This window comes from Euleptes europaea, chromosome 1, assembly GCF_029931775.1.
Source record: "Euleptes europaea isolate rEulEur1 chromosome 1, rEulEur1.hap1, whole genome shotgun sequence".
Classification (NCBI taxonomy): domain Eukaryota; kingdom Metazoa; phylum Chordata; class Lepidosauria; order Squamata; family Sphaerodactylidae; genus Euleptes; species Euleptes europaea.
Window position 1 is genome coordinate 122,884,630 of NC_079312.1, and position 16,462 is coordinate 122,901,091.

A 16,462-nucleotide genomic window follows, 5' to 3' on the forward strand; every position below is an offset into this window, starting at 1 on the left:
ACTAGCTGGAGATCTCCTGCTATTACAACTGATCTCCAGGCGATAGAGATCAGTTCACCTGGAGAAAATGGCCGCTTTGGCAATTGGACTCTATGGCATTGAAATCCCTCCCCAAACCCCACCCTCCTCAGGCACTGCCCCAAAAACCTCCCGTTGGTGATGAAGAGGGACCTGGCAACCCTATCCACACTAGGAGATCCAGTGGCAAATTATTGCTACAGTGTCACAAGAGCACAACAACCAAAGATGTACGGAACGGATGCAACCCTCGTTAAATTTGTCTACAACATCTCCTGAGTTTACCCGGGACTTAATCTGATTCCTAGGTAGCAACAGATGTGCTTATGTTCTTTTCTTGTGCGTTTTCATTTCCTTTATAATCTTCCCCCGGCCCCGCCAGCCAGACCTGTGCCTCTTTCAGCTCTCTCGCTCTCTGCAAGGAATTTACAGCAGTGATTTCTCAAAGGATCGGTTGATATCTGTCTGGAGCAAACAGCCGTTGACCAGGAATTCTTGCAATCTAAATCCCCCTTGTATTGGGGTGGGGGAGGTGGGCTGTGGTTACTCAGTGAGAAAGAAATGCAGTCTGTATGCTCAGAGACTTTCATTCTTGCCATTGTTGGGTGGGGGGGAAATACCCATGCCTGAGTCCTGGCATTGTCAGGTCAATAGCTCTGGAGGCAGAAGGCACAGGTTTTCGTAGTTCTGGTAAATTCTGGCTCCAATCCAGTATTTGATTATCTCTGCCCAAGTACTTCTCTTAACTACTCGTTTTAACTTCAGATCTGCCAAGACTCGCTTCCTGGTGGGGAATCCAGTACTGTACTAAAAAGGTTATTTTCAGTGGATGCCGAGAAAAGAAAGCATCAGCAGTGGGTGTTTCCAGCGTCTTTTAATGCTGCAGCTGGCTCCACAAGTAGGCAGATCTCAGGCAATGGGGGTGGACAGGCGGCAGAGAGCCTCAGCAGCACTCTCTCTCAGCTTCCTCTCTTTAATCTTCTCCATCACAGCGTTCAGCAGCAGCTACTGGTGCGAAGGAACCAGGAAAGTAGCCAAGCCTTTCTGCAGCGAACTCCGGGGTGGCACGCACTGCATCCGCTTCAACAGCTCCGGCACAAATGACAGCAGCGTGGTTCAGTACGTCTGGGAGACAGGCGATGACAAGTTTGTTGACCGAAAGTTTCATGCTGGCATCTGGTATTCTTGTGAAGAGACTCTCGATGGAGAAGGTGAGTGGCTCTCACTCCAGTAGCTTCCTTGTGTGTGTGTGTGTGTCTGTATGTGAATGAATGGCTATTACCTGGCTTCTCACAAGGGGTCGGGGGAGAGGCAAGACACAGCAGCTGCAATAGTCCCTCTTGAAGCAATGGGCTCAAATTTAGGACCCCTATATTCAAATTCCTGCTCTGCCACAGACTCATATTGTTGCCTTGGGCAAGTCACTTTTATCCTCTCTTCCCAATCTGTTAAACGCACCAATAGCCTACACCTGATGCTTCCTGGGAGCACAAATAGAATACTGATTCTAAAATACTATTCTCATTAAGAAGATGGCAAAATTAGGGTAATAGTGAAAAGGCTACAAAGGAGGATGCAGTGAGGTATAGCACCTTTTAACATGTTATTCTTGAAGGATTGTTGGAAGTGGAATCCCGTAACTGATCACGCATATTGCAGGTTCATATAGGAAAGAGAATATAATAGAGGCTGCAATCCTAGGAACATTTTCCTGGGAGTAAGCCACATGGAACAAAATAGGACTTACTTCTGAGTAGACCTGCTTAGGGTTGGCTTCCAGAGCTAAGCTTTTGAATCCAGGGTGAGATGAACAAGAAATAGTCTGCCTTTTTATTTAAAAAGTTGAAATCGGCTCTTTAAAAAGAAACACAGAATAAATTATTAACTTTAGTTGCTGTCCCTAAAACACACACACTCTTACTCAGAAATAGCCCATTGTAATATGTGATTTGAGGATTCCAGCTCATGACAAAAAGTAGTATTAAAATTCAATTTTGTCTGAGAAAGAGAGAAACCTGTTATTTTGTACTTACTGAGAAGAGGTTCAGAGAGCCAGCCTAGATCATCAGTTCTGGTCATTTGACAATTAAAGTACAATGGTCAGTACTACAACAGTAAGAAATCTGCTGCAGCACCTCTTTATTGTACTGGTAAGAAAAATGCTATTTGAAAAAGAAGGAAGATTAGCTATTCTACATGGCTTTAAAATATTGTCTGCTTAAATATCAAGGCAGTTCAAAATTAGTCTGCCTCGATGAGAAATGGGCTCTTTCGTCTCCCTGAACCTAACCATTAGTAGAATATTTTCAGTGCTGTTTGAACCTTAAAGCTTAACAGAGCTGTGTTGTGGTTAATGTTAAGAGAAAAATGCAAGATGTTTCCAACTCTCTCACAAGGTAAGTGTGAGGTAGAAGAAGAGCTGGTTTTTATACCCCACTTTTCTCTACCTTTACCTCAAAGTAGCTTACAACAGCGTTCCCTTCCCTCCCCACAACAAACACCTTGTGAGATAGGGGGGTTCTGAGAGAGTTCTGAGAGAACTGTGAGTAGCCCAAGGTCACTCAGCAGGATTCATGTGGAGGAGTGGGGAAACCAACCTGGTTCACCAGATTAGAGTCTGCTGCTCATGTGGAGGAGTGGGGAATCAACCCCAGCTCTCCAGATTAGAGTCCACCACTCTTAACCACTATGCCACGCAAGTGGGGTATTTTCTTGGGAGACAGAGTGGATTTGGGGAGATGTTTCTCACACTCTCTCTCTCACACACAGACCCTGTTGCTTCTAGATAGTTTAAACAATCCCCCCCCCCCAGCTCAGTGGCGGACCTACATTTTTGGGGCCCTGAAGCTTGAACTGTTATGGGGGCCCCTTCTCAACCAGCAACAATAGGGCAACATCCAACAAGGCCCTGGCCCCAGCCTGATGGACTGTTCTTCCAAGTAACATCAGGGCCCTATGGGACCTTCAGAAGATCTGCAGGGCCTGTAAACTAGAGCTATTCCACCAGGCCTACAATTGAGGGCAACCACAGGTTGTCAGCATTACTGGCCTCCCTCTCCTCTCCCTCGGGGCTTCTGACATGAGGATTTGGCTGCTTGGCCGGGCCTCCAATGGCCCTGTAATTATATGAGTACCATCTTGTTAACTGTATTGAATGGTTTTATGAATTTTATTGATTACTTATGAATTTTAGATATGTATGATTTTATTATGATTGTTGTTACCTGCTGTCAGGTAAGAGAGAGTAATGGGGATCTTCAGTAGCTGCCACCACTCTGGTGTGAGCCTAACTCAAGAAGGCCCAGAGCACCATCCCTGCCCCTGGCTGCTTCTTCTCCCAACAGAGTGTACTTTCTAGGTGACCAAATGAGGCATGAGGTCCCAGGGCAGAGTAACAAACAGTTTATTTAAAAGGTCTAATAATAATGATAACGCAAGCCACAATAGGACGACAAAACCAGTAAAGGCAGGCAAACAAATAAAAACCCTAACACATCTATCTTTACTATCCCTAGCCCTCTCCTAGCTGAGGGATCCCTCCGTCTGCAGCAGCGTCTCCCTAGCCCTGCTCCCTAGGAGTGAACCTCCTCCCTTTTCAGGCAAGGCATTTTATTCCTTCTCCCCAGGCACCAGTCCCTTACCCCTGATTGGCCCTAGCCTTCCCTACAAATCCACTTCCACCAATCGCAAGGCCCAGAGGGTACCTGGGAGAAGTAGACCTGGTAACTGTAGACTGCACTTCAGGCCTAGGATCATGACACCCACCCTGAGCCCAGCTTTGACCGGGAATGAGGGTGGGCTACAAATTTAACTAATAAATAATAATAATAGGGAGGGGTCATCAGAGGGGGCACGTTAGGATAAAGAGGTGAAAATCTGATCTTTTGGTGTTAAAATGCACAAGCGAGACGGATGCAGCCTGAATTGAGAATTCAGATGTCTTTTTATGGTGCTGATTGGCTCTAGCCTAAGAGCTGAACTATAGAATTATTAAGCCGTGCACCAACGAAGGATTTGAGGATCCAGCTGCCAAAATGTAGGCTATGAATAGATTCTGGTGAGCTCAGTGAGCCCTTACAGCTGGGGGTTCGAGCACTGCAAGCCCCCAAGAAAATTTTGAAATTTGACCAATTACAGGAACATTTTGAGGCCATGTGAAATGGGTACTAGAGCATATTCTAAAGTCAATATTAAGTACTTCAACCCATTGGCTTATTATTCTATCACTAAAAAACTCCATCTATATTGTAGAGAAATTCACTCATTAAAAAAAAACGTTGCTTCGGGGGCCCCTCCAGGATTTGGGGGACCTGAAGCTTAAGCTTCATTAGTTTCACAGTAGATTCGCCTCTGCCCCAGCTAAGCAAGCCAGTGGGCAGAATGGCTTCAGGGTAGGGTTGCCAGGTCCCTCTTCATCACTGGTGGGAGGTTTTTGAAGAGGAGCTTGAGGAGGGTGGGGTTTGGGGAGAGGAGGGACTTCAATGACATAGAGTCCAATTGCCAAAGCGGCCATTTTCTCCAGGTGAACTGATCTCTATCATCTGGAGATCAGTTGTAATAGGAGATCTCCAGCTAGTACCTGGAGGTTGACAACCCTACTTCAGTGGTGGGACTTGCAGGAAGAACTGGTAGGTGTAGAAGAGACGAGACTAACTACCTCTTCCATCCACCTGCTACTTCTACATTGCAAGTGCCCCCCATCGTCTTTGCATTTGTGTTATCCCAATAAATTCATGTGAAGAGAGCTAGTGTGGCATAGTTTGGTGTCAGACTAGCATTTGGGAAACCAAGGTCCAAAGAGCCACTCTGCCATGCACACTTGCTAGGTGACCTTGGGGGCTGGGCCAGCCACTCTCTCCAAGCCTAACCTACCCCACAGGGTGACTGTTGTGAAGATAGAATCATAGAATCGTATAGTTGGATGGGGTCACACAGGCCATCTAGTCCAACCCCCTGCTTAATGCAGGATCAGCCTAGAGCATCCCTGACACTTGCTTGTCCAGCCTCTGCTTAAAGACTGCCAGTGAGGGGGAGCTCACCACCTCCCTAGGTAGCTGATTCCACTGTAGAACAACTCTTACAGTGAATATTTACCCCTTAATACCAGCCAGTACCTTTCCTCCCGCAATTTAAACCCATTATTGTGAGTCCTATTCTCTGTTGCCAACAGGAACTGCTCCTTGCCTTCCTCTAAGTGACAGCCGTTCAAATACTTAAAGAGAGCAATCGTGTCCCCCCCTCAACCTCCTCTTTTCCAGACCAAACAGTCCCAACTCTCTCATCCTTTCCTCATAAGGCTTGGTCTTGCGGCCCCTGATCATCCTCGTTGCTCTCCTCTGCACCTGATAAAATGGAGGAGAGAATGACAAATCCTTAGTTAAAACCTTGCCTCATTTATAAGCTTTTCAGGTGGCCTTTGGTCAGCCCCCACCATCCACCCATCAATCAGATGATAATGAAGGCCAAACTATACATTATGTTGAAGATCTATGATCTCCTGGCATGTACATTAACTTTAAATTAAGTCATCTGTATGATACTTGCTTTTGTCACTTCCAGGAGTACTAGGATCTCCAGAAGGGAGGGAGGGAAAGGGTTAACTCCCTTCTTCATCAATGTAGTTTCAATTCACATTAGTCCATCTCACTGCAGTTGCTCTTTATTCTTAAAGTATATATCAGGAGGGCCCTGACCTGGATGGCCCAGGCTAGCCTGATCTCGTCAGATCTCAGAAGCTAAGCAGGGTCAGCCCTGGTTAGTATTTGGATGGGAGACCACCAAGGAATACCAGGGCTGCTACGCAGAGGAAGGCCCTGGCAAAACCACCTCTGTTAGTCTCTTGCCATGAAAACCCCAAAAAGGGGTCGCCATAAGTCGGCTGTGACTTGACGGCACTTTACACACACATATATCAGGAGATCTAATTACAAATCTCAATTATAATGTGCAATTTGGTCCTACTACTGGCCTACTTTACAGGGTTGTTAAACACATTCTGGAGATAATGTCACTGAAGTGCTTAGAGAAGTTGAAATTTGCTGGATAAATTGTTCATATTTGTTTGTGAATGTGTAAATTTGAATTATACTGCTGAATCTCAGTTGGAAGCCCATTTGTCATTTAAAAAAATATTTATTCAATTCAATAAAATGATGTACATAATAAAAAGAGTATACGTAATAGGTACAAGGACCACTCAAACCATAAAACCCCTTTTAGACACTGTGTGTCTAATTCACACAAAACTCCTTTTAGACATTGTGTGTCTAATTCACTTGTCTCTATTTAAGGATGGATGCAATCACATCCTAGCTGTGTCTAAAGAAGTGAGCTGTGGCTCATGAAAGCCCATACCCTGCCAGAAATTTTGTTAGTCTTTAAGGTGCTATTGGACACTTGCCCTTTTGTACATAAAACCCCTGTAAAATTAGGATTTGCAGCCCTCCAAGTGGGGGCATGGAATTCCCTGGCTCTTGTTTCCTGCTGTTGCTCAGAGCAGTGGTAGGGATTTTTTTTTTTAATGGTCATTGTGTTGACAGCATAACACCTCTTCCAGGAAAACCCAGAAGTGACATCAGTCATCCACAGGAATCATTGGAAACTCTGTGGTTTTGCCATAGGGTTTCCAGCAATTCCTAGGAACGAGTGACATCCAGGAACCCTGGCCACCTCTACCGTCTCCTGCTGAAATTAAGAATGAATGAAATTCTGAAGAATTCTGATCTCACATTTTGCTGTAAATTCTGTTCTCTGCAAAGCCCTTGACCTTAATGAGGCAAATCTGGAAGTATCTCTATTTTGTTGATAAGCCATTAGCTTCACCTGTGCTAGGTCTCTTTTACTTCCATCAGCCAATCATGAATTTTGGGGCTTTCCCCCCAATTCCTGGCAAAGACCAATCTAGTTGTGGTAATCCTATGTAAATCTACTGTTTGAAGGTTTTTAGGCAAATCAACTATACAATTTAACAGTAAGATCTGTGGCTTAAAGAGAACCTTTCTCTCCAATTGATATAATTTCCACCTCTTGTTTCTAATAATCTGTTGCCCGTTTACATATCTACTACATTTGGAAATAGACTACCTTCTCTACTTCATTTTTGTCATATTGTTGGTAAAGCTAACATATTCCTAACAAGTCAATGCTGTTATTTTTCTTCTTCCCAGTTTCATTTATTCATAGCACTTCCTCCTTCCACAGGAAGTCCATTCCGTTCTCTGACTTTCATGATGAATCTTTTCTAGCAAAAGGGGAAATGACCATTCTTCCTTGTGAACCAGTAACTTAATTTCCTGTAGAGGACAAACAGTAGCCACAAGCTCATGCCCTCAGGTCTCTCAGCAAACTATTGAGATGACATTTGTACAATGACATTAGTCTTCATAAATACCAGTGTTACTTTTGGAGCATTTTTCTTATTGGAAATGATGAAAAGTGAAAATGATTTTGTCAGTCACTCAAGAACTTCCAGAAAATTGTAGCTCTCTGAAAAGAGAAAATAGCATGAGGGGAAATGAGTGAGGAGTCCTTCTCCATAGTCTAAAAACTGGGCAGGGGACAACAGTGACATAGTTATGAGGATATGCAACATTATGATTACAAAACATTTTGCTCAAATAAAAAGGGCTATGGGAATTATTAACAACTATATACCTCAAGGGTTCACAGAAAAGGCTTAGGGGAATAAGTTTTCATCATTTAATAACATGCTGGCTTAGTTTGGAACTAGAAGGAAATACAAGGAATTCTGATGAGCCAAATAATTTGTAGAAGGAAGCAGAAGTGATCTCTAACAGTCAGGAAGACCCAGGCTAGCTTGATCCCATCAGATCTCAGAAGCTAACCAGGGTCAGCCTTGGTTAGTATTTGGATAGGAGACCACCAAGGAATATCAGGGTTGCTCTGCAGAGGAAGGCAATGGCAAACCACCTCTGTTAGTCTCTTGCCTTGAGAACCCCATAAGGGGCCACCATAAGTCAGTTGCAACTTGACAGGACTTAATGCACACACACACACAAACAAACAGCATGACAATAAGACACCTGTGAGAAATGTCACAGCAAAGCATAGACATTTGGAATTGGAATAAGACGAGTCAGGGTAAAAAGGTACATTTTGGAGACACTGAGACTGGATGTTGTTAGAAGGAGAATTTCATTATACCGATAATATTATAAAAGGTAGTTCCAAGAAGAACTGAGTCAATGGGGAATTTTTCATGGAGATTTGCTGCTGTTTCAACGCTGATTTGCGTCGGAGTCAAATTTTGGTTATTCACTGCAGATCCGGCTTTTCCCTGATAGAGGTATAAAAGCCGCATTATGTCAGCGGCAAACCAAACAACGTCTGAGCCGTACTTTCCGGTAGAAGTGCGTTTTGTTGCTCGGATGCCCATGAAAAAATGTTTGCTTCGCTCCCCAGGACGTCTCCTTTCTCCTCCCCCAAGAATGGTGATTGGCTGGGCAGTTTAGCGCTCGGACAAGAATACCGCCCCTTTGGCTGGCTGGCTGCCTGCCTGCCTAGAGTCCTGGCACTTCTCTCCCTCTGTCCCGGAGGCTGGCAGGCGGGTAGGCGGCATGCCTGCCCCACCCTTCGCCCGGGATGGGCCTTGGAGCTGGGCCCACACCTCCAAGCCCAGGGAGACGTCGGACGGACGGCTCTAGGGGGAGACCGGCGGGGCCACGCCATGTGCTCCTCGCGCACTGGGGGTGGTGGTGGTGGTGGCAGCTCGGTCTAGGGCAGTTGGACCCGTGGGGGGATGTTCAAGGAAAGGGGCTGTTGACCCCTCTACCCCAGCGGGGAGGGGGGATTTTTGAGAAATCGGATGGGAAAAATTTGCATCCTGAGAGCGGAAAACCCAAGGCAAAACTCCCTCCCATCACTCTTCTGAAGAGGGGCTCTTATCTCCCTCCTCTCTCTCGATGCACTGTGGCTGGATCATGGCTGGCGCGCAATCCAGGAGCCTTCTTTCCTCTCCCCCCCCCCCCCGCCATGCACACTGGCTGGATCAGGGCTGGTGCGCAAGCTAGGAGCCCTCCTATCTCTCACGATGCAATGTGGCCGGATCATGGCCGGCGTACAAGCCAGGGGCCTTCTTTCCTCTCCCCCCCCCTCCATTCCCACTTTCAGCATGCACATGGATGCAATTCCTGCCCCCCCCCCCAATCCTGTCTATCATTAAAGGGCAATGGGTTCCACACCTATAGAAAATAGAGGGAAGCTTTGAGGAAAGTGCTGCCTTGTCTCCCCCCCCCACCCCCAGTTTGGAATCTGACTGTTCCAAAAGCAGAGCAGAGCGAGGGTGGAAGAAAAATGGAGGAGACCAGAGGGACTGGTGCTTGTTTTTTGCGCTGGGGCTGGTGAACCGCAGGAGGTAATCTGCTGGGCGGAGTTGGGACGGAGCTGGGGGCAGGCATAAACAATGAGCCTGTTGGAAGGGGAGGCCTCCTGCAAAAGGGACAGACTAAACCGTTGTCAAATACAGTGTGCTTTGTTCCCATGAAAAACCAAAACTACATCGAGATTGACAGGGATAAATCACCGCCATGAAAAAAACATTTAAATCATGTTTTTTTTTAGTCCGTGGTAAAACAGAAGCAAAATCTACCGTGAAAAATGCCCCAATGGAAAGTCCTACATATGTGGAGGCTAGAGATTTGCCCATTGAATTGTGTGCTTGAAAATTGTGAGTGTTTGAGTCAAACTTCGTTTTCTGTTTTCACGACTCTCCATGTGATCAGCTAACTGAAGAAGTCAGAAGTTGTTGAATATTACATACATTCCTTCAGGGGAACTTCACATCTTAATCTCGCAGCTGTTTGATACTGATATATAAAATATGAGTATTCTAAGAGATCTGCACATGTAGGGGTTTTTTGTTTTGTTTACCCCTTTGAAATATATGGGAACAGCTGTGAGAAAGGACCAGAGCTCCATCCTTGTGTATCTGAAATGGACAAGAGCTGAAAAGTCACAGTGTAGTCTTCATATCCGATGCTACGTGTATGCCTTTGCGAAGCAGCCCAAACTTTCTTTTACATTATAAAGATAAGTTGTTGTTCTTTTAATGTCTTCCCTTTGCATCTGAAATAACATTAGAATATTTTGCCTCAGTGTCTGGTCTCCCGCACCATCTGTTCTCAACTCCCTTCTTGCTGATCGTGGGAGGCCAAGTTCCTAATACGTGTTGGGAAGAGAGAAGGCTAAGCTGGCTGATGAGACATCCAGTTTAAAAAAAATGGTGATTGAAAGTATACACTTTATATGCCTTATAGGTGAGAAATGTAGAAGTTTTATCAGCCTGACGCCCCCAGCGGATCGAGGTAATTATATACTGCCGTTATTTTAGCTTTCTGCTCCTTTATTTTAGTGTTCTGAATCATGGTCTTAAAAAGTAGCTGTACTTCCATGGTTCAGATATAAATTCTGATCGTTTTGTTGTTGTTGTTGTTGTTGAATTTTGAATGGGAGGGAGGACCTCTCGTTTTAGCTCCAGGGTACACCATTTTGGATAGACCCAAATTGGGTGACATATCTGAAGCCAAAAGGAGCCTTGGGGAAAAGGACAAATGTTGCTGAGTATGATGTTTAGAACCTGCCAGTGGAGGTACATGCCGTTTCCTGACATCCTTCTAGCTGCAATCCTAATCACACTTTCCTAGGAGTAGGGTTGCCAGGTCCCTCTTTGCCATTGGCGGGAGGTTTTTGGGCAGAGCCTGAGGAGGGCGGGGTTTGGGGAGGGGAGGGACTTCAATGCCATAGAGTCCAATTGCCAAAGTGGCCATTTTCTCCAGGGGAACTGATTTCTGTCGGCTGGAGATCAGTTGTAATAGCAGGAGATCTCCAGCTAGTACATGGAAGTTGGCAACCCTACCTAGGAGTAAGCCCTACTGAATAAAATGGGAATTACTTCAGAGTAGACCTGCTTAAGATTGCTCTCTTTGTTTTGGGTGATAAGCTTGTGTCCCTCCGAAAGCTCATGACAGACTGTGGGAGGTGTGGCGGTTCTCTCTAATCTGTCTCAGAGCTGATGTTCCTTTTGAAAGCTTCTGCACCCAAGCAGGAATAAGGAGAGTTGTGCTCAAATCCCCACTTCATCATGAAGCTGACTAGGTGTCTGACCTATCATACAGGGTTGTTTTAAGGATGGAATGGATGAGAGGAAAACCAGGTGTGCCACCTGGAGATAATTTAAGAAAGAATAGGATAAAAACAGGGTAGATGCAAAAAGACTCTTGGGCAATCTTGGCTACAAGAAAGCTTGTCTGGGAGTTGTTTGATCTAGCCTCCTTCAGTTGAGTGCTCAATTCCTGTATCTTCCTGGACTAGTAAAACTTCAGGAGGGTGATTTGGATTCATAAAATGAAACAGAGGAAAGTTAAACACCCCGTTCTCCAGCACCACTGCTCTAATAAACACTGATGTCCCCAAGAGCTTTAATGTTCACCCCAAAATGCAGTGAGCTCCTGTCACTGATCTCATACATCACATGGATCTGAGCAGGAGTCTTCTTCCTAAATAAATACAAATAAACCCAAATGAAAACACAAAGTCCTCCATTCACAGCATTCCCAAGCTCATAATACCGCTGTAGCTCCATTGGCACAAGCGACTTTGTTCCATTGCAGCCAGCATGGTGTAGTGGTTAAGAGCGGTGGACTCTAATCTGATGAACTGAGTTGGTTTCCCAACTCCTACATATGAAACCTGCTGGGTGACCTTGGGCTAGTCACAGTTCTCTCTGAACTCTCTTGCCCCCCCCATAAGTAGGGTTGCCAGGTCCCTCTTCGCCACCGGTGGGATATTTTTGGGGTGGAGCCTGAGGAGGGCGGGGTTTGGGGAAGGGAGGGACTTCAATGCCATAGAGTTCAATTGCCAAAGCGGCCATTTTTCTCCAGGCGAACTGATCTCTATCGGCTGGAGATCAGTTGAATTAGCAGGAGATCTCCTGCTACTACCTGGCAATTGGCAACCCTACCCATAAGGTGTCTGTTGTAGGGAGGGGAAGGCGATTGTAAGCCACTTTGAGACTCCTTAAAGGTAGAGAAAAGCAGGGTATAAAAACCAACTCCTTCTTCATATATACATACGGATCAGAACATAGTCACTCGCACAAATGGAGCTACAATGGCATATGTAAAGTATATAAACACATACGTGTGTGTGTGTGTGTGTAAAACATCTTGGAATTCCAGAGTTAAGCAGTATTCCAATTACTAGTGGTCCTTTCTGACCCTTTCCCTCTGCTTTTACTGACTACTTAGCATGCAGAGATTTAGCAGCTTCTCATGGTATGGAGATAAACACAAGGGGGAGAAATCACCAGCTAAATATCTGTATATCAGAGTGCTGCTAAAGGCACAGGAACAGAGCCAGGAAATGGTAGCAAAACAGAGCAATATGGGGAGAAAAAAATTATGACACAGAAATCTAACACCTTCACTTCCACTTGTGAAAAGATTGCCAGATTCTCCAAAAAAAAAAAAAAAAACACCCAATTATTTGTATGTATACGTTAATAGCTTTATAGACAGGAAATATATAACTGGACTTGGAGAAGCTAGAAGGCTCACTGCTTTTGACCTTTGTTTTCCAGGAGTTCTGTGGCTGTCGATTGCGGCGGAGCTCCTCTACATTACGTTGCTTCTGATGGGTGTCACTCTCATGTTGATCGAAATCTGCCATCCCATCAGTATCCTGGATGGGTTGAAGCTCAATGCGTTTGCAGCGATATTCACTGTTTTAGCAGGTATAGCTTGGCATTGCCTTTGACTGTTTAGAAATATAAGAAACAATTTGAACAAGCAAAATTTGTCGGGTTTCGCTACTCTTTCTGATGAAAAGTAGACCAATGCAGGCTCAATTCAAGGCCTCTGGTGCCTGTGAAGATTGGATAAGCTGAACTGGGCTGGTCTAGCTATCACCTGATCTCCATGATGGTTACTTGGTAGTAATAACTTTTCATTCCATGCTGTAATATAGGCATTAAGCTTAATATTACATGACAAATGACATAATCTTTTCAGAAAATATGTCAGCAAAATCAGTTCCAATGCTCTCAGTACTTCTCATCCAACACTTACACATGATCAATTTGCCCTGCTTTTGTGCTAGGTAAAGATAGAAGGGTCAACTGTAATAGATTTTTTTTTACTGTTTTCCTTACTGAAAATTTATTGTGATATGAAGTAGTTTTTGTGAAACAGAGCCTACTTCATCAGATATAAGAAGTGTATCATATACTGGTACATTAATATGCATGTGTACAAATATAAAATTACAAAATTTAGACGCGTGGTTTGAATCACAGTTATATGGTGAGGCAAGTGGAATCTTTGTCTGGGGGGCCATGGAAGCTCTCAGCAGTACTATGGGGAGTACTATGGGGAGTACTATGGGGAGTACTATGTAAAAGTACATAGTAAAAATACTATGGGGAGGTGCCTATGATCATCAATTCCTGAAAAACACCCTTTGTAGATGCGCCTTCAGGCATAAACCCAGAATTTCTCCACTCCTTAAAAAAATACCTTCATCTGTGTGTCTCATGCCAAAATCATCCCGTTGGCTGGATTAAATGTGACTCTCTCCCACACACACACATCCCTGTTTTAGTATGAGATGTATCTTCCTTATCCCATCATGTGTAAACCACCAAAGCCTATGCCTTTTCAGTCAGTTGGGCTCAAACCATGGAAGTCCATAAAGTCCAAGACATGACAACAGCATTGTTATTGAACAGCTAGAGACTTTTGGGTATTGTTTCAACTTCTTCTGGGAACTTCACCCAATAATCCACAAACGGTTGGTTAAATTGCAGACTAAATTGGAAAGGGATGCTTGCCAATGTTGTATTTTCTATTTCAGGCCTCCTGGGAATGGTTGCTCACATGATGTATACAACTGTGTTTCAAATGACTGTCAATCTGGGTCCAGAAGACTGGCGCCCACAGACCTGGGATTATGGCTGGTCCTACTGGTAAGTTTTAAAACTCATAATGAATGATCATAAGAACATAAGAAAGGCCCTGCTGGATCAGACCAAGGCCCATCAAGTCCAGCAGTCTGTTCACACAGTGGCCAACCAGGAGCCTCTAGGAAGCCAGAAACAAGACGACTGCAGCAGCACCGTCCTGCTTGTGTTCCACAGCACCCAAGATAATAGGCATGCTCCTCTGATCCTGGAGAGAATAGGTATGCATCATGACTAGTATCCATTTTAACTAGTAGCCATGAATACCCCTCTCCTCCATGAACATGTCCACTCCCCTCTTAAAGCCTTCCAGGTTGGCAGCCATTACCACATCCTGGGACAGGGAGTTCCACGATTTAGAAATTATTCCATGATTTAGAAATTATTCTGATTGGTTGGTTTAGAGCTAGAAAGGGGTGTCTGGACAAGTAGCAATGTCTGAAGGCCTTTTGCTACATTATGTATGTTTCCTTCTCAAATGAACAACTGCTTGGAGCACCAACAAGCTAACAGCAACAACTATGTGAAAAGCAACAAGTACCCAGGGGAACCATTAAATGTTATTCCCATTATAGACATTTGTAAAATGACCTTTCTGCTTAAACAATGAGGTATGGCAAGAGGCAGGGAAGAATTATTCATTGAAAATGACTAGTAGCCCAAGATATCCTATAAAGATACACTGAAAAGGATTGTTGTGGTCCACATTAAAGATAGGGTTGCCAGCTCCAGGTAGGGAAATACCTGGAGATTTTTGGGGTGGAGCCTGAGGAGGGTGGGGTTTGGGGAGGGGAGGGACTTTAATGCCATAGAGTCCAATGGCCAAATCAGTGAACTGATTTCTATCGGCTGGAGATCAGTTGTAATAGTGGGAGATCTCCAGCTAGTACCTGGAGGTTGGCAACCCTAATTAAAGATGACATGAAATCTTGTAAAATTTGCAGAAAGGAAATAAACAATTTCATCCTTTGTGACTTTCCTGTGAGCCAAGAGAGTCTCCCAGTAGCGTCATATGGTACTTTGGGCACACTCCCTCCTGATCCTCTACTATGCCATTCAGGCCCACATCTCTCTTTCCTCAGCCACAAACAGAGATGCGAGCTTCCAGGTGGGACCTGGGGATCCCCTGGAGTTAGAGCTCATCTCCAGACTACAGAAATCAGTTCCCCTGGAGAAAATGGATGCTTTGGAGGGTGGACTCTATGACACTGTATCTCACTGAGGCCCGTGACCTCCTCAGGCTCCATCCCCAAATCTCCAAGAGTTTCCCAAACTGGATCTGGCAACCCTCCCCCTTCCCCCATCCCCTGCTGGTGGCCTGGGAGCACCTGGCAGCCCTAACACAATATACCCTGGGTAATATTTTTTAAAGCTCTGTGTTTTTGTGTGCCTTTTCTGCCACTTTATGCCTGATTTTTTTTTACAGTCTTGCATGGGGCTCCTTTGCCTGCTGTATGGCTTCCTCTGTGACCACAATGAACAGATACACCAAAACTATCCTGGAATTTAAATATAAGCAGAAAAGGCTGGAGAGAAGTTTAAAAACGAAACTCAAGACTCCTGCTCCAGAGAAGGCATGGAAGATGTACATTGACACCGTTCACAGCACAACCGAGGACTTCATGCATCAGCTGACAGATGTACGCAGTCTGGCCAACCCGACAGCATTTGCAGAGTTAAATAATATTCCCATGACACACTGTGAGGAATATTGCTAAATGTATGTGATACAACTTTGGGGGGAAATTGTCCATGTGTACTTTTGATGCATTCCTTTCTTTGGCAAGGATTGACATTCTAACTGCACAACATGTTGGGAACACACAATGAGAAAGCTGAGAAGAAACTTCCTCCATGTTTCCTCTTTCCTTTTGCTTCTCTCTTGAGGACATGATCCAGCCAAAGGTCTATTATGCATGGGCACTTTGACTTACTTTCTCCGCTGGTCTGATGCGGTTTTTCGTTGGGGTTATGCATGAGTTTTCTATCCCTTAGAGATTATGTTGCGCCCAGCCTGTGCAATATCTGGGTCTTCCCAATCCTGTTGTAACACGATTCTTTGATCTGCCCTGTGATCAGCCCAGGTCAAATCATCCCCATTTCCATGCAAAAGCCAAAGTGCAGGAGAGGGGAGCTGGGGATGGGTGGGTTGACGTTTTTCTCACAGTACTACAGCCAATTACAAAGCAGTGTTTTCAAGGGATGGGGACTCTCAGACATTTCTGGTTTTTTGCTGGTGATTCTATAGAACTTCAGAAACCCCAGGACTTTCTCTAGGGCGAACAACATGCATAGCATTTTAAGGATTTGGAACAGAAAAGTGTAGGTCAAGAGAGCCTCGAACCCCCGGTAAAACTCCCATGGATAAAAGACCATCGTTAATGTTTTTTCATTCTCTTACTGGCATGGGTAATTTTGGCTGGAAAATGTAGGGATGTCTATTATTACTGTCTTCATCAAGATGACTTTATG

General features: G+C 44.8%; 1 protein-coding gene across 1 annotated transcript; it reads left to right on the top strand.

Moving 5' to 3' along the window:
- The first annotated feature begins 912 nt into the window (after nt 1-912).
- Nucleotides 913-15,777, top strand: GSG1L2 (GSG1 like 2). Its single transcript, XM_056862753.1, has 5 exons — nt 913-1,229; nt 10,293-10,340; nt 12,614-12,766; nt 13,885-13,996; nt 15,417-15,777. Exons 1-5 carry the CDS (start codon nt 935-937, stop codon nt 15,706-15,708), a joined length of 900 nt encoding a protein of 299 aa, XP_056718731.1. The 5' UTR covers nt 913-934; the 3' UTR covers nt 15,709-15,777.
- Nucleotides 15,778-16,462: the final 685 nt, after the last annotated feature.